We start from the raw sequence: 19,417 nt of genomic DNA, 5'->3' as shown, positions 1-19,417 counted from the left end.
ACTCTCCCAGAGCACTGGAGCATGGTGCTGCTGATGCAAAGTGGCTCTCTATGGAAATGCTCTGACCCACTCCAACAGGGACACACATTACTCTCATCAGGACGTTCTTAGATGTGTACATTAATTTAATATTATCCCTGATGGCTTCTTTTTCCAGACCTCTGCAGAACAACCACTATATTAATGTACGTTTACTGACATTTCTTTCAACAAATAAAAAAAGGATTTTAAAATCTGATTTTCCTCTATTTTAGCCCCACTTTTTGAAATAAAGAAATAAAGAAATTAAGAATTAACTGAAACAGAATTGAACATTTTTAAATATCATCAAATACTTGCTCTCTTCATTTCCAGGGTAATGTAAAGGTTTTCAGATCTTATCATGTTTGTGTGCTGATGTGCATGAGAGGCTTCTTAAAGGGAAGTGAAACAGTGTGTGAGTGAGTGACTGCTGGAGCATAAAAACCATCTGACAGAAACTCCTTAAAGCCTGATGCTTCAGGAGCATCAGCTTCTTCTCCAAGCAGCTGACTGCTGCTCCAAGCCTCATCCAGACGGCCCAAAATGTCTCTGCTCTATAGAGGCCTCCAACATCAGGAGTCCATTTTGCCTTCCCATCATCTTTCTCTCAACACTGCTTCTTCTCTCCATTTCTATCAACATTATTCCCTGAGGTTGACACCACCCACATAACGCCCACACACTCAAGCCAAGTTTCTGCTGGCCTCCTTCACTTTTCTCACATCTTCCATATTCAGAGCCTCAACCATAGAGTTCCACCTGTCTGCTTCCCCCTGCATGTTCCACCTGTTGTTCTCCTCACAATGTTCTGGTCTTCTCACTGAAATGGACAGAGACCAATCAAACCCACCCACCTCATGTTTATTCATCAGATGTATCCGTCTCTCAATCCATTTGAAAGCCTGGCAAACTGCCTCTCCCTTTAAAGATCTGAGATTCTTGCTCTTTCTGATCTGCTCTTCAGCTCAGAAAACGCTCACCTAGCTACCTGCACCTTACCTTATCAGAGATGTCATCAGGAGATATCATTCTGACTCAGTCTCCTGGATCTCAGTCTGTTAGTCCAGGACAGACTGTCTCTATCAGATGTAAAACCAGTACATATGTTAGGAATGAGCTCAGTTGGTACCTTCAGAAACCTGGAGAAGCTCCTAAACTCCTGATATATTCTGCTTCAACCCGTCAGTCTGGAGTTTCAAGTCGTTTTAGTGGAAGTGGATCTGGGACTGACTTCACTATGACCATCAGTGGAGTCCAGGCTGAAGATTCAGGAGTTTACTACTGTCAGCAGCATCACCGCTACCCGTTCACACAGTGAACGGGTAGCGGGGGGGGGATTGACAGTGATATTGACAGTATGCCACCCTGGACCTATTTATTGCAATGGAAGGAAAGTTTTTTTCCGTTTGCCACTAGATGGGGCAATGGCAGCATAATTTCTTGCTCCACAGCCAGTTTTATTGACAGTATGCCTCCTACTTGCTATAACTGCTGTATTTACTGGACTCGGAAACCAGGCGTTTCTTTCAAACTACGCGATTCACGTGAATGACCCGATTGACCAAAAAAAAAAAAAAAAAAAAAAAAAAACGCGATTGTAGCCGAAAGGCGACGAGTTTGCATGCCTGAGAAGTGCGACTCTAACTCTGTGCTGTCTGAGAATAACTCAAGAAAATACATATTAAATAATTTTAGTTAAATTTATTGAACAACTGACATTCAAACCAAGTTTAAAAGTATAAAATATGACAAGCAAGTCGTCCTCGACTGAATCTCCTTCAGTTGCCTCAGCTGCAGCCGCAGCCGCTCCTACATTTGAGCCGTCCTCCGTTTCCTCAGCGTCTCTTTCCCGTCTTGTTGCAGACTGGAGGGGTGGAGTCACGTGACTACACACGCTGTACACGTAGTACAGCGTGTTAAAGAGCATATTGCAGGTTGGAGACCCCAGTGAATCAATGTGTAGGAAAATGATGTGGGAACTGAATTGTCATTGAAATATGCATATATATATTCTACAGAGACCTCTGGACTTGTTTTTGTGACAGAATTTTACTTCCGCATCTGAAAAAGCTAAACCTGAAGTGACGTAGGAAGAGGGAGTGCGGTCAATTTGAACAATAGGAATATAATGGATCTTAATGCTAGTTGTGACGCTGAAGAAGCTGTGAATGTGTATTCATATCAATATGATGGACCACAGCCTTATAATTATGAGCCTGTTAGGCGTCAAAGAGACCAGGAACAGACCAGGGTCAGAAGAAATAACGGACAGAGAGATTCAGCTGTGCTGCGAGGAGAACCAGCGGAGGACTGGGCAGGTGTGTTGGTCAGTGACGGTTAGCTTGTAGATATATACGCGTTTATCTATGAATGTTTGCAAGCGTTATTTAACACTGTGTTCACATCACAACACTGTAAAGTTTGCTATCACGTATCAGGCTATAACTAGTAATGCTCGTCTGATACCAGCAGGAGTATTGATACTTACCCATAACGGAAACTAATGAGCTTCTATCAGTCGTATTTCGCACTGCATCATATAACTCCACACTGCGTCGTATAGCGCTTTACCGTTACCGCAGGAGAGAGATAAACAGCTTCTTGATAAAAGATACTGATTTTAAAGCCGCCGCCTTGTCGTCTGTCGCTGTCGTGCTGCTTCAACCGCGTATAAACAAAAGTTGATTTATGATGAAAGGTATATATATATATATTATATATAATATATATATATATATATATATATATATATATATATATATATATATATATATGTGTGTGTGGCAGTCTCTGTGCGCCGCGCACCTGTCAGATCCGGCAGACCTGACCCGGTGGGCGCGGTGCCGGCTGGCATCAGGTGGGCTGGCCGGTGTGCGCCGCCACCAGGTTTAAAGTAGCAGCCGGCTGACATGCCGCTCCGGCACCGCGCTCCCCCGGTCCGCGGCACCCGGTCTGCCGGATCTGACAGGTGCCACTCCGGCTGTCAGTCAGACGCTTTCTGAAGAAGGAGGAGTTACCTCTGAAACTGTCAAGGTAAATAAACATCCCATGTCTGATTAAGAGAAACAAAAACGTCTTTTAGCTAAAAGGAAGACATGATGAATGTATTTGAACTATATTGATTTATGATGACATCGGACCATGCTTGTTGTTGTATTTCAACGTGATGACGTGCATTCCTGGGGCGATCGCTTTAGGTAATGTGACTGCCCTGTGTGAGCAGCCCTTTACAGTACAGTAACGAGTGTAGTTGTTGTCAACCCAACCCGGTTCACTGTCTCTGCTCTGCTTCGCTCAGCTCGGAGCACTCAGCTCTGCCCGCGGTCAAACAGAGGAGAGTAGAGAAACTCAGCTCAATCATAAATGACAGCAAAACGCAATAGGTTCTGTTTATTTATGTTATTTATCTAATTTATGTGAACTTGTTTCTTTTAGGCTCAGTGTGAGTGTCTACTGTGTTTTGCTGCCATTTATGGTCGCTCTGAGTTTCTCTCCTCGAAAACGGTGGAGCCGACGTCCTGACAGGTTGGAGTTTGTGCAGCCAGCACAAAAAAAATAATTTACCATGATGATGATAAATAAATGCTATGTAAAACTACTGAAAACAGACCAACTCATTAGACCAAGACCGCTCAGACTCAACCACCTACTGCTGCACACTGAGCTGGAGCAGAGCTGAGGAGACCGACTCCCTCTTGTTACGTCATATGACGCCATGTTGAAAAAAAGAGCGTTTTTAGGAGCTTTGCTCAAAACGGCCACTTTTTCCTCTAAATACGTGCCCTAATATCTTGTAAAACATATGAAATCCTGCATTAACCTTTCACATGGTCATTTTCACACAATGTTAAGTATAAATTTTGTAAAAAATTTAACCTGCAATATGCTCTTTAAAGGGACATGAACAGGCCTACCTACACACAGCCAAACGACTTTTATTTTGTTTTTTTATACCGAACATACCGACATGAGCAAAGTGACGTCGGTTATCATCATAAATTTTGGTATCGGTAAATTTTCGGTATATCGCCCAGCCCTAGACACAGGTGAAACTCATCAGGGCGTGGCAGCATAATCACAGTGGAGTGAACACACACAGGGCAGGAAGTCAAGTTGTCTGAAAGGAGAGGAGAGGTAAGGATTTCAACAATAAAACAATGATAGCTAGCTAGCTAGATAGATAGATAGATAGATAGATAGATAGATAGATAGATAGAACTTTATTAATCCCCACAGTAAAATTCAAGTGTCCAGCAGCTCACAATCAACAACAATCATACCCACAGTCCTACACACAGTCAAATTGTATCAAACTAGCTTTAAAAAAAATTATATAAATAGAATTAAAATATTACCAAGTAAGTTTAAAATAGCATAAATAGAGTTAAAATAGTCCATTTTACAAGCAAGGCTGTGGCGTGGTCATTATGTGAGACTCACGAGCTGTTAGAGTCTGATTGCCATGGGGACAAAGGATCTCCTGAAGCTTTCTGTTCTGCAGCGCAGCGAGAACAGCCGAGTGCTGTAGCTGCTCCTCTGTCAGGTGAAAAGACTGTGGAGAGGCTGTCTGCTGTTCAGTTTGTTCAGTATGACCCTCTCCACCACAGATTTCAGAGTCCAGCCTCCTGCCGAGCACCGAGCTGGCTTTTTTCACCAACTTGTCCAACCACTTGGTGTTGCTGTCGGTCAGGCTGCCGCCCCAGCACACGGCAGCATAAAAAAGGGCACTGACCACCACAGTGTGATAAAACATGTGCAGCATTTCACTGCACACATCAAAGGACATAAGTGTCCGCAGGAAGAACAGTTGGCTCTGTCCCTTCCTGTAGAGGGCGTCGGTGTTTGGGGACCAGTCCAGCTTGTCATCCATGAGGATGCCCAGGTATCTGTGGGTGTTCACCACCTCAATGACCTAATAGAGGGTATGTCTTTGCCCTCCTGAAATCCACCACCATCTCCTTAGTCTCGCCGGTATTCAGGTAGAGGCAGCTCTTGTTTTACCAGTTCCTGAAGGCCTCCACAAGGTCCCTGCACTCCTGCTCCTGCCCCTCCTGATACATGCTACAATAGCTGTATCATTTTTTGTAGTGAAAGGACTCAGAACTATACTTAAAGTCCGCTGTGTACAGGGAGAACGGGAACGGTGCTAAAACGGTCCCCTGTGGGGCCCCAGTGCTGCTCCTGACCAGCCCAGACACAGTTTCTGGTTTGTCTCTAAGAATGAGGGGCTGGATGGTGTTAAATGCCCTGGAGAAATGACTCAATGAATGAAAAAAGAAAGACATAAGTTGTGAAGCAGGGCGAGACGTTACACCATAAAGTTTACAAGATTATTGCCAGAGGGCTCCAAATGGTCCAGTCCAGAGCATGTTAATATGACAACATCTGTATGCCTGATGTGCAGCTGCTGGCTGTGGGGTTGAAGCCAAACTATCTGCCTCAGGTATTTTCAGTTTGTTTACATTTCACCATTGGTAGTGGTGATGTGGGGATGAGACCTTGGACTTCCTAAGGAGGCATACAGCGCCGTACAGTGCTACCAAAACATACATCTCTGATATAATAACTGATGGAGAGCAAAGTGCTTCTGCAGGTCTGCACACACGTCTCCATGTGAACAGCACAATCTGTACGGCAGGTCGACTGACGCTTTCATTTGAATGCAGCATTTTTGTCCACACCGGGATCCTGTAGGGAAGCAGCTGAATGGGTGGATGGTTTACACGTTTGGATCAGTGAGCCTGGACAAAACCTGCTCCGCAGCAGGTTAGCTCTGTGGAAACAGTTACCATGGCAACCCAGGTTGTCAAGCTTCAAACTGTAGTTTTAAAAATGATCAAAGTTATGTCATATGTAGTTTTCGGTTGATACATGCATGTTTTCTCCAAGAATGTTAACTGTCATGTTTTACTCTACTGGTAAAGAAAACAATTTCACTGCCAAAAATTAAATGTATTTTCAAAATTAAATATAATCAATATTGACCATTTCTGACACAGTTTGATGGATAATGATATGTCAGTCAGTTGTTGTTAAGTTTTAAAACCTGAGGCTGATTTCAGTGAGTTTGTTGTTTTCAAAGTGAGAGAGCCGTGTCTCTCTACAGTCAGAGGTTTTTGTACGGCGCCTCAATGAGTTTGTATCACTGTGGTTGACTTTTGGTGGAGGAACCAGACTGGATGTTGGAAGTAAGTTTAATTATTTCATGTTCTCATCAATCCATGAGAAAAATATTAATTTTTTCATATTATTTGCACTTTATCAAACAAACTGCCATGCTTGACTTTGCGTGTTAATATCTGATTTTAAGCCAACAGTGATCTCTAAGTAGTGAAATCAGAGGAGACTTTGAAAAACTGAATCCAAATGATTGATCATATTTCTTTAATTTGAAGTCATTTAAGTTTATTAAAATGAAGTTCATTAGAAACAGAAGAGAAGGCATTGATTCCAGATTATTTCTTTAAAGTGGCATCTTGAGGGCTTGTAGTTGTTGCTTTCTCTGACAAAGTGAGAGAGCCGTGTCTCTCTACAGTCAGAGGTTTTTGTACGGCGGCTCAATGAGTTTGTATCACTGTGGTGGACTTTTGGTGGAGGAACCAGACTGGATGTTGGAAGTAAGTTTCTGCACAAATATTAAATACCATTTAATGTATTACTGCTGCTGGGTTACTTTAATTCTCCTGTGTGAGTGTTAGTGGTTGGTTTTAACATGTATTTTGTTAATTTCCATCACTTATAGTCACTGTTTTTTCTTGCCTGTTTTTCTCCTTAACCACTTAGTTTGACTCAGTACTTCTTTAGACTTTTCTTTATAAAATTGTGAAAAATGTTTAAAACTGACCATCTTCAATGTTAGAAAAGTTGAATGCAAAGCTTTGGTTCCTTCAGACTGTTTGACCAAACTGATTTTAATTTAGTATTTTTACATAACATGTGAAGCTGAATGAAAACTAATTTGAACAGAGTGGGGATTAAGATTAAAATCTGAAAATGTAGCCAAATTTCATATTCTTAATTTCATCTCATTTTTTTAACACATAGGATGAAAATAATTTGATGCATTACTTTGTGTGTTTGCTGGTTGAAATCAGTTTTGATGAACAGAATTTTGTGGCTCTAACATCTTTTTACCTGAAAATGATCAACAAAAGTATATTCAAGTTAAAGATTCTCTTGTTCAGATTTCTTCAAAACAGCCACTATTTTAGAGTTGACTTTATACAAAGCACAATTTGTGCTGAAAAAAAAAAAAAAAAAAAACTAACTTCACCGTAAATTTGAAATTGTGAAATTTCGAGTTTGTTTCTATTCATTAAATTATTTAAGAAACAAAGCATAAGTGATGAGTGATCATTTTTAGGGAGTAGCCAGATAATTTTCATTTTTATCTGCTATGTTTGTTGATGTATTTGTGTTCATATGAGGACTCTTTCTGTGCTGATGTGCATGAGAGGCTTCTTAAAGGGAAGTGAAACAGGGTGTGAGTGAGTGACTGCTGGAGCATAAAAACCATCTGACAGAAAGTCCTTAAAGGGGAAAATGGACTCTCACACAGTAAAGGTGTCCAACCGCCCGCTGACTCACTGCCAGCTGCTTATTTCCCGCCCTCTAAGCTGATTGGTGTCTCCTAGGTGACGCCCGTCCCACCCTGACGGTGCTCCCCCCCTCCAGAGAGGAGCTGCAGCAGGGGAGGGCCACACTCATGTGCCTGGCCAACAAGGGCTTCCCCTCAGACTGGAGGCTGGCCTGGAAGGTGGACGGCAGCAGCAGCAGCAGCAGCAGCAGCTGGGAGCAGAGCAGGAGCCCCGGGGTGCTGGAGAAGGACGGCCTCTACAGCTGGAGCAGCACCCTGAGGCTCACTGCAGACCAGTGGAGGAAGCTGGGCTCTGTCACCTGTGAGGCCACCCAGGGCTCCCAGTCTCCACAGGCCGAGACACTGAGGAGAGACCAGTGTCCCCAGTAACTGACCTGACTCACTGGGACTTCTGCTACTGGTTTCACTCTGCAGCTGTTCTCACTCTGCACTCTGCCTCATGCCTCTCTCTCACAAGCATCATTATATCTTCTAATCATAATGTTTTCTTGCTTGCACTCATGTCAGTATTCCCTCTATGTTAAGACAATAAAAATATTTTCACCAAATCAGCTCTGTTTCCATGAACATCATTACAAGTGCTGAGTTTAGTTCACAGGTTGATGTGAGGCTGGTTATTTCTGTTCAGGTCAAATTCACATCAAACATAACATTTGTTCATTCAACTGAAACGTAAGATCAGAGCTATCAGAGTTTGTCTTTCAATAGTTTGCAGCATTTCAAATTGCACCAAAAGGCCAAAATTATACTGACTGTGGAAAAATCAAACTTGAAAAATGAGTGTCACACATTTCACCAACATTTGATCATTTCTCTCTCTGGTTTTAATTCATGAAAAAAAAACATGATATATGAAAATGTCACTGGCTGAGATTTTGGATTTCCAGAAATTAGAAGTCTCTGTCACTTCTTAATGTATCTGATCATTCATGCAACATGTGCCAGTTTCATAAGTCCTGAACAAAACACAACATTTTATATACATGTCATTGTCAACAACAGGCCAATCTCCACTATTAATGGCCAAGCAGTTTGTGAATGTTCAATAAAATCTTGCTTTGGTTTGGGTTTTTTTTTCACTCAATAAATATTATTTACTACCTTAAAAATCAGACAAAACCATGTATCTCAGGTGAGAGCTTTAAATAACCTACATGAAATTATAAATGAAAAGAAATATATGAAATAGTAATGAAAAGCAGGATATCATCAGCATAAAGTAACAAAACATCTGTGATGACCTCTAAAATATTTCAAAATGTGTGTGTTCCTTTACAGAAAGGGGCTCAAGCACTGAGGTGAATCAAAGTGGTGAAGAGGGACGGCCTTGATGTGGCCCCTTTTTACATAAAGAAAGAGGACAAACCCATTTGAATACCAAGGCTGGGAGTGAATGATATAATAGTTTTATTTTTAATAAATTATGAATCCATTTTTCTGATATCAGCTATGGCATCATCACTAACATCATACTCCACGTTTTAGCCTGAATGAGGCACAAGAAGTTCAGTGTGTGCTTGTGTTTGGACTGCAGCAGTTTCCCCAGTCTTCCCAGTCTTGGACTGACAGAGTGAAGAGGGAACAACTGAATGCAGTGGAAGTTGACTTCCAGCAGGTTGGAGGTCAGCATGGGATGGTTGAACATAAAATGGATGAATCCAAACTGCCTGGAATAACCATCTGTGCTGTACGTAAATTTTACCTTCAGACTCACTGGAAACTCAGACGTTTAATTTAATTTATTTTACTCTAAACTTAAAAGAATCATTTGATCACTCAATATTTCATATATAAGCATTATTAACATGAATTGCCCCTAATGAATAATTGAATCAATTATCTGAAAATTGAATATATTTGAATTTGGTTATTTGATTTGTGTGAATGATAATGAACCTGTTTGCAATAAAATATAATAGGGAAATTTATTTGTTTTCCAATGTAAATTGAATACTACAAGTGTTAATTAATTCTAAGTATTTATTTGGCGTAATAAAATGCCAATTTGTGAACTGATATTGTTCCTTCATTCTCAATCCTCTAGTGTTTTAGTGTCTCTGAAGCTGTTGAGTCGAGTCAGTTCCTCTCCAGCTGAGGGAGGTTTTTGTACAACGCTTTTTCACTGTGTGAACGGGTACTGACTGTTGATATAGTGTTGGCTCTGACAGTAGTAAACTGCTGCATCTTCAGCCTGGACTCCACTGATGGTCAGAGTGAAGTCGACTCCATTCCCTCTTCCACTTCCAGTGAATCTGGAGGAAATTCCTGAAAACCTATCTGATGTTAGTTTGATCAGCGCTTTAGGAGCTTCTCCAGGTTTCTGTTGGTACCAAGCCAGGTAATACTGTGAGCCAGAGTAAAGACGAACTGTTGGATTGGCCTTACAGTCAATAGAGACAGTTTGACCAATCTGGACTGATTTGGCTGCTGGCTGAGTCAAGACAATACTTTGTCCAAAAGACCCTGAAGACAGAGAAGAAACACTGGACATGAGATGTTGAGCTGAAACTCAGCTGCACTCCAAATGATTTTCACATCACAGAAAAATGATTTTCCTCACCCTGAGTGAAGCAGAGGAGAGTCCAGATGAGGATGGAGCTCAAAGTCATGTTTGGATGAGGAGGATTTCTGGGGCTTCTGTTGTCATGAAGGACAGCTGTCAGTCATCCAGTCTTCAACTCTCAGGACTATAAACTCTCCCAGAGCACTGGAGCATGGTGCTGCTGATGCAAAGTGGCTCTCTATGGAAATGCTCTGACCCACTCCAACAGGGACACATAGGACTCTCCACTGACACTTTACTAACATTTTAATAAAGATAGTTTATATTTACATTTGGCTTGACATGTTTACTTCAAGAGTGTCCTCTGTTGTGCTTTATGGTGGCACAGTTTGATAGATTTTTAACTTTATTATATCACCTAGGTTTACCAATAAAATGAATTTCGTAAGGTCATTCCTTTCACAGTGAGAGAGCCGTGTCATCGAGACAACCATGAGGTTTTCAATGAATCAGTCGCTCTCTGGACTTTTAGTGGAGAAACAAAAGTGATTGTTGAAAAAAAGTTTCTCCATACATGTTAAATATCATTTGAGTCATTAAATCCTGCTTCCTGCTTTCACCATGATGTCTGACTCACAGCTTCTTTATTGCACTTTTCTTTACACATTGAGGACAAACTAAGAAAAGTCAACAACTTACATGTCAGAAAAGAGTGAAAAGAGCATTACTTCCTTTGCTGTGTTAAACTATACTGATTGGTACATTTCATTTTTTAACCTGAAATTCTGAGCTCTGTGAAAACTAACTTGAGCAGAATGTGGATAAAGATGAGGGAAAGAAAAAATAAATCAATCTTAAAGTCCCCAAACCCCAAACCCAACTGTGTGTGAGGCCTGACATCTGCTGGAGGACATTATCGGTGACATGCTATTGGCTGGTTCCAGGTGATGTCATCTGTTGCAGAGCACAACAGGTGGTGACATCACCTGGCTGGAACCACAGATCAGCCAATTACAGTTGGCCAGTTGACTTCACATCTTCTCATAAGTAGACATGAGGCCTTAAAGGACCATCCCAGTGACTCTGAATGTTCAGTGTCAAATCTACAAAATGTTCCTGCTGATCTTTTCCCAAAGCAAGCAGTGGTATTTAAGAACTCATATCATTTTCCTCCCTTTTATTACAGCCATTGGTTTTCATTCATTCCACTATGACATGAAAATGGACTTTCACAGACTTCAAGCTGTCGTTCAGCAGTGGTTTGGGGGTCGGCATCAGGGCAGCTCACTTTGCTCCATGTTTTTGTGCTTTTAATGTTTCTGATTGGGCTTCTTCACTGGAACTGTCCTCTTCATTTGGGAGAACGTTCAGCTTGTTGAGGTGGGAGGTGGCTGTTTGAAGCTCAGAGGGAAAACTGACACTGACATTATGAACAAGATCATATGTTCTCATCAACCATGTGTGTGTGTGTGTGTGTGTGTGTGTGTGTGTGTGTGTGTGTGTCTGTGTGTGTGTGTGTCCTCAGTGAACTGTATCAGTCCCTGCAGTAGCTTCCAGCTGCAGCAGTCACTTCAGTTTCTGTTCAGTCTGACTGAGGGAGGTTTTTGTACGACACTTTTTCACTGTGTGAACAGATACTGACTGTTGATAACGTGGTAACTCTGACAGTAGTAAACTGCTGCATCTTCAGCCTGGACTCCACTGATGGTCAGAGTGAAGTCACTCCCTGATCCACTGCCTGTAAAACGACCTGGAATCCCTGATGCTCGCGTGGTAGCATCATAAATGAGCCGTTTAGGAGTGTCTCCATCTCTCTGTTGGTACCAGGCTAAATTGTGGTACTTGCTATCATAAACATGAACATCCTGGCTGGTTTTACATGTGATGGTGACGGAGGCTCCCAGAGCAACCCTCACTGCTCCAGGCTGAGTCACTGTGACCTGGCCTCTGGACTCTGAGGACACACAGACAAAAACAGGAAGCAGCGTCATGTTTTTCTCCGCTTCATTTCAGAGGGACGGATGTTCCAGAGCACTGGAGCATGGTGCTGCTGATGCAAAGTGGCTCTCTATGGAAATTCTCTGACCCACTCCAGCAGGGACACACATTACTCTCATCAGAATTTTCAATAAACCCCTGATAAATAATATTCCTAAGTTATATTTCCATTGGTTTAGTATGATGATTCTAAATATGTTTCCAAGATGGTTTTATATGTGATAACTGATGTCTTCCAAAGCTCTTAATAAAGACTAAAGACCATGAAAATGGATCATAGAAAATAAAGATTTTTTCTGACCAAAATTGACCAGCCTGCTGTAGGAGAAGTAGAATATATTCAGTTAGTGCATGTTTTCAGTTGTGAAACCCATCAGTGTCACTCAGTGGCAAACACAACTACAGTAAAGTGAGATGTTGGTTTCAGCACACACACAAAATGTTGATAAGAAAGACTAAATGACCTCACATTCTTGCCCCAATGTGTAAATGTAAACTACATTTAAACACACCCACGACTGCTTTCCGTCCCATCCAACCAACAGCATCATAAAATATGCTGACGACACCACCGTAGTTGGACTTATCCAAAATGGGAATGAAACAGCGTACAGGGATGAGGTGGAAAGGCTGTCATCCTGGTGCTCTCACAACAACCTGAGCCTGAATGTCCAGAAGACTAAAGAACTGATCCTGGACTTCAGGAAACACAGACCGGCCCACTCTCCCCTCCTTATAAATGGACAGCAGTTGGAAACTGTCTCCACCTTTAAGTTTCTGGGCATGCACATCTCAGCTGACCTCTCCTGGACCCCAAACACCAAAACCCTGGTGAAGAAGGCTCAGCAGCGGCTTCACTTCCTCCGTGTCCTGAGGAAAAACAACCTGGACCAGAAGCTGCTGCTGGCCTTCTATCACTTGTCGGTGGAGAGTGTCCTGATGTACGGTCTGAATGTGTGGTATTCAGGCTCCACAGCTGAGGACAAAACCGCAGTGCAGTGGGTCATTAAAACTTCCCAAAAGATCGTCGGCCACTCTCTGCCCACCCTGGAACAACTGGCCACATCCTGCTGCCTCAGGAAGATCAAGGCCATCACAGGAGACCCCACACACCCCGCCCACCCCCTGTTCGACCTGCTGCCCTCTGGTAGACGCTACAGGTCGATCAAATCTCGCACCAGCAGACTGACAAACAGCTGCTTCCCTTGGACCATACACACACACTCACACGCAGACAGCCCGCCATAAGCCCCCCCCCCCCATATATATATATATATATATATATATATATATATGTGTGTGTGTGTGTGTGTGTGTGTGTGTGTGTATGTATGTATATATGTATATGTGTGTGTGTGTGTGTATGTATGTATATATGTATATATATATATATATATATATATATATATTATTCTTTTTATACCTCTTGTGATCTTTTTGTTATCAGTGGTTTTATATGGTGCATATAACAAATGCAATTTCGTTGGAACTACTTGTAGTACAATGACAATAAAGGCTATTCTATACTATATTCATTTTCAGTGGGTAAGTAAAACCTTGGTACTTTGAAGGTCATGTGGCTCTAAGCCTTTATTTTTAACAGTGAAACTCGTCTGTTGCCATGGTTGAGCAGCGATGCCTGTCTGTTGCCATGGTTACTGAGCTCAGAGCAGGAGGAGAAACCTTGAAGACCAGTTTCATCAAATCTCTCCCACTGCTGAATCATCTGAGAAAGATCCTCAGAACCAGCAGCCTCGGGTTCGAACCCGAGTTTCCTGTCTCTCTCTACGGTGCCTGTCAAATAAAGCAGAAAGGGGAAAAAAAAGAGTGAGAAAGTCCATGCAGGGAGATGGAGAGGGAGGATGGACGTCAATGTATGTCAAGTTCCATTCCCCTTTCCAGTGAGACCTTTCGTTTGTGTAGGATTACTCGCTTAGTTTGACTATCATAAAACAATGGGGAAATTAGAAGAATAAACTATTCAACACTTTGAAAGTGATGATTAGTTTATCACGGCAACTTGGCCGGAGAAAAGACGTAACAAGGACCGATGAAACTACGTTTCTGGTGATCAGGCAGAAAAGCAGTTTATATTGGAAATATTACTCCTTGAAATGATAGTCTATGCCTGGAAATAATCAAATCAAAATAAAAAGGGCAGTCGGATCTTTTCCGAATAGGGATCAAGAATTCCACTCATAAAAACCACTCAACAACGAACGTGAATTTAACACACTTTATTACTACAACTACTGATTATGTACAACTAACTATGGTAGATGAAATATATACATAGTTAAGGCAGACAACACAAACGAACAGACAAACAAACAATGAGGCATGTGGTAAATGGACAAAATGGTAAGGAAACATGAGACGGGTAAAACAGACGGCGGCTAAAATATGGCACAAAACAGATTTCGCATCAGTGCAAAATGAACCAATGTGTACCCAGAGAGTGAGCCCTGACTGTTTCTATCGCCAATTTGGACATGCGGCGTGTAAGCCAATAAAGTTAAAAAGACCGCACCAGAGTCTAAGCAACTAGAGGGTGAGGTTACTTGCTTGAGCCTGGAAGCAGGTCTTGCCGGAGTTTTGAAGTTCGCGGGGTTGACTGCGGAGCGGACCAGCTGGTTGCAGCAGAAGGCAGGAGAAGACAGCGGCGTGCGGAGCTGGAGCTAAGGCTCGGGATGGATGAAACGCTCGCTGGAACGGAGTCACGCAGGAGAAGCTCTCTGCGGGTGCGTTGGTCTTAGAAGCTCTCCCTGCGGAGGCTTGGCGATGAGACGCTCGGAGTTCTGATGGTCTAAGCTCTCACGTCATGGTGTAAGCTCTCAGCGAGAAGCTGTGATGGTAAAAGCTCTCACTGTGTGGAGCTTCAATGGTATGAGCTCTCGATGGAAAAAGCTCTCGGTCAGAGGCTTGGATGGTATCAGCTCTGATTCTCTCTTGGGAACACACTGGTTTTAACCCTTTCAGCCCCTCCCCAGGCGGTGGTCTTTGGCCAATCACGGTTACCGACAGTCATAAGACGGTCATAAATTTCAAAGGGCAAACCCCCTTGTCTCAACTTCCTGGCCAAAAGGGGAGACCGCCTTGAGAAGGCTGAAAGACCAGAATTAGATGAAATATTCCTCTACTTGATTTCATATCATGCAATCTGTCAGAGGAATTCTGAAAATCACCTGAGAATTGATTTCCTTACACCCTGTGCAGCAAAACGACACCAAACACGACATGACAAATCATACCAGGGTCACATCTACCTTTGCTTGTACACTCAAGTTGATAAAACTTAACTCCTGTAACAAGCCTGACCTTTGTCATTGATATTAAATGCATGTTTGGCAACCCTTATTGCCTACAGTCCATTTTGGTGCATTAAAGTTCACTTTTCTCAGGTACCACCAACGTCCTATGAGACTCAGGATGTGTTGTTCAGATGTTTTGTCTGGTTTCAAGGCCCCCCCCCAACTCCAGTCATTAGGGTAAATGAATGATCGTGGTGTGACAACAAAGGGGCTTTGAAAACCACATTCCTGAGACAGACGGTTCATTATCAGGAGGATGCTGAATCTCCTGTGAGGGTATTCTTTGACCCAGTCACATGTAAACCAATGACTGACCACGTCATTGATCTACTCCAGAAGTCCTTATAGGGGAGAAGCATGTGGTCCCGTGATTAGTCCTTGAGGAGGTGAGACCACACTGTTTATTCGTATGTTGCTCCAGTTGGTCAGGGGTGACAAACAGGATGCCTTTATTACCCTAAACTGGTAAAGGTTGCTGCAGTCAAACGGCAGGCGTGCCATTTGATGGTGTCTGCCTCCAAGCCTGGAAACCTGGATCCTACATTTGTGACCGAGACTGTGCCCATAAAAAAAATACATAAATAGTAAAGCAATAGAAAAAAAATGAATTTGTGGTACAAAACAAACATGCAATGAAATGTGTGGGTATGTGCAAATCGTGCAGCTTACAGTGGCGCCGTTCAGATACAGCTGTCAGAGGCAAAGCATTGTCAGGTGGTTTACTGCCACCTAGTGGTTCAGTTGGAGACTGCATTGAACTTGTTGGTTCCCTACAGCAATGACAGTAATTAGATTTCATTATAAAACTGCCATTATTATAGTCCCTGAGTGATCCATAACCAATAATGGTGTGACACTTTTATCTCTGAAATTTTTGTTTAGTATTATTGCCCAAAACCTCTGGTGCTACTACTACTACTGCTACTACTACTACTACTACTACTGCTAATGCCACCACCACTACTACTACTACTACCTCTACTATCACTACTACTACTACCACTATTACCACTACTACTGCCACCAGCACTACTACTACTACCACAACTACTTCTAACGCTACCACTACCACTACTACTACGATTACTAGTGTTGTAGTACCCGAGACCCGGCATTTTCACTCGGTCTTGTCTCGGTCTCAGACTGGGCGGACTCGGGATTTTTGCTCAAGACCAGTCGAGACCAGGCTCTCAATACTTTGATAAGAGAAAAAAGGAAAGTGCAGCCTCTGCCTTCCCAGTGTCACACAGCCTTTGCAACACCTTGAGTGACACGCCCCCTGAACACAAGAGTGGATAAAGACGGCTGGAGAAGTGGTGCTTATGTTTGGCGTCCCGGGAAATCGCCATGAAAAATGTCAGCAAACTCTGGCTGGCTTTCTCTCTTGTTGCATAAGTTCTTCATGGCCATTAGGGTATTTTGGTAGTCCTTAAATTGACAATTAAATGTTTCGTAATTTGTCCCGTATTTTCATAAATGCCACATACACGTCTGTCACACACACATCAACACTGAATAATGAACCAAATAAAACACAGGAAATGTTAAAGGCAGCTAATGTAATTGTGGCAGGACCCGCTTAGTGAGGAGCTGACGCGAGGTACAGCGGATAGAGCTCCACCTCCCGTGGCTGTGTCTCTCTCTCTGTGACTGTCTGCCTGCCTACCCGCTCCTGTCATGGGTTGCCTAGTTACACACACGGACACTGCGCACTGCACGCACCAGGGCACCCGCGTGTTTTAAAGATGTTGGCTACAACCGACACTCCACCACATCTCCAAAAGCAAAAATGTTTGCTAAAGTACAGACGTGAATGCAAAGAGAGAGAACCCGTGGCCTGACAGCGTCAATGGCAACGAGTAGGCCTACAAGGCAAATTGCAAGACGTGTCGGCGAGTGTTTTCTGTGCCTCATGGTGGACTGGCTGACGTGCGGCAACATGCACGAGGGGATCAACATAGAATAAACATGAGAACGAACAGGAACCAAATGGCAGTGTCACAGTTTTTCATAGCTGTCATGGCTCCTGAGGTCGATACAGTAAGGGACATCATTATATGATCAACTTGATTTCCTATATGGTTGTGTTTTTAGCAGAAGATGTCAGTGCTTATGCTGATGTGGGCATATACCCTACAGCACAGTTTCTCAAATGGGGGTACGAATACCCCTGGAGGTATGTGGAGGAACTCCAGGGGGTACGTGAGATTTTTAAAAATTATACAACACGTAGATCCAACCGAGCAATCTGGCTGGTCAATCAGACATTTAGAATATGCTCAAATGAGCATGACAGCAGGGCTAGCCATGCTCAAATGAAAAATACCTCATCACTGAAAATATTACTCCGCCTATAGCTTATTGCCCAAGTCTGTGTGGTTTCTATGGCAACACGGAACATTTCACTGAAACCCGCATCAAAAGCCACTGTCAGCTTTGTTAGTCTGCATAATGGACCGTTTTGTTGTCAATTTTGATTTCTTTGGAGACCTAAGTTTGGGTAAATGGCTGAACGAGGAAGACAAGACAGAAGAGGGCCGTCAAATGTCTACAAGACTACCTGAAAAACACCGGGCAAACAGCTGATTTTGCAGGTGTAAGTAAAGAAGAGCTAAACAAATTAAAGCCCCATAAAATTCATGGAGGATCCGTGAATTTTATGGGGCTTTAATTTCTATAATAAAGAGAATGAAATGCACGGACAGTACCTGCTGATGCAGTTTCAGCACCACGGACAGTAGCCGCTGAGGCAGATTCAGCTCCACGAACAGTACCTGCTGTGGCTGATTCAGAACCACGGACAGTACCCGCTGAGGCGCATTCAGCACCACGGACTGTACCCGCTGATGCACATTCAGAACCACGGACAGTACCCGCTGATGCACATTCAGAACCACGAGCAGTACCTGCTGAGGCAGATTCAGCACCATGGACAGTAGCCGCTGATGCGCATTCAGAACCACGGACAGTACCTGTAAGATTTTCCACAGAGATGTACAGGCTATAACTTTCTTCTTGTTATTAATGTGTTAATGTTATCAGTTATCAGTTATTAATTAGCCTATTAATCATTATTCATTTGTTTATTCTTTATGAGTTGCCTAGGCCATTGATTTAATTAATTTGTCAATTTGTTTGCATCTGTACATTGAAGCACATCTGTGAAAACTGTGGTCTTTATTTCAGAGGTAAATTGATAACCTGAAAAGGTGATTAGCAAAGGCCCCTGAAAGGTGGGGTTGAAATTATATAACTGACACACCCCCAGCTGAAATAAAACATCTGCTGGTGAGTTTATGAAAAGACAGATGTTTGTTTTGGCGCTGACACTGGAAAGCAGTGGCCTATATGTAAATATAACTGTTAATATAAGTTGGTTGTAGATAAAGATAAAGATAAAGATTTTTTTTTTTTTTCAGCCAATATTCTAGTTGCAATATGATTAAGCTAGCAAAGCAGTTTTGTGTTGCTATGTGTGGTATTTATTCAGTTTCGATAAGCCCAAGTTGGCTGGCTGACAAGGACTAGTTAATGTCAGATCTCATGTATTTCCGCTGAAGTGGAGAGAATGCTAGCAAAAAACTTTTATATTTTGAGAGCAAAATGCCCACAGTATGAATACATTTTGATTATACATTTTATTTTGTTGGTAATAGTTGTATAATCGCATTATTACACTCGAGGGTGTGCTTGACCGTCATTATTGTAACTTCACACCCTCTTGTGTAATAATGCTGAAATATATGTTAAAAAAATAGCATCCATGCAAGGTTCCTTAAAAATCATTATTTAGCCTGATAAATATTCATTAAAATATAAATGGAAGCTCATAAATGGAATTTTATATTCAGTATTCAATTTCATCATCCTGAAAAACCCCGAACCCTTACTTTTTTGCATCTTTGGAAATCTACTTGTGTCTTTTATAAGACCCATGCAAAAACTAAAAGAAGGTGTATCTTATTTCTACGGAAGCCCTAAAGGGCC

At 42.3% G+C, this 19,417-nt stretch overlaps 1 gene segment (V, D, J or C); it reads left to right on the top strand.

Moving 5' to 3' along the window:
- Positions 1-1,030: 1,030 nt before the first annotated feature.
- Positions 1,031-8,169, top strand: LOC115367546 (Ig kappa chain V region Mem5-like). The segment is given in 3 exon segments: positions 1,031-1,326; positions 6,172-6,209; positions 7,656-8,169. Coding segments are annotated over 3 exon segments (666 nt in total).
- Positions 8,170-19,417: the final 11,248 nt, after the last annotated feature.

Source organism: Myripristis murdjan, chromosome 11, assembly GCF_902150065.1.
Source record: "Myripristis murdjan chromosome 11, fMyrMur1.1, whole genome shotgun sequence".
NCBI lineage: Eukaryota > Metazoa > Chordata > Actinopteri > Holocentriformes > Holocentridae > Myripristis > Myripristis murdjan.
The sequence above is the reverse complement of the archived record's forward strand: the minus strand, read 5'-3'. Positions and strand labels throughout refer to the sequence as shown.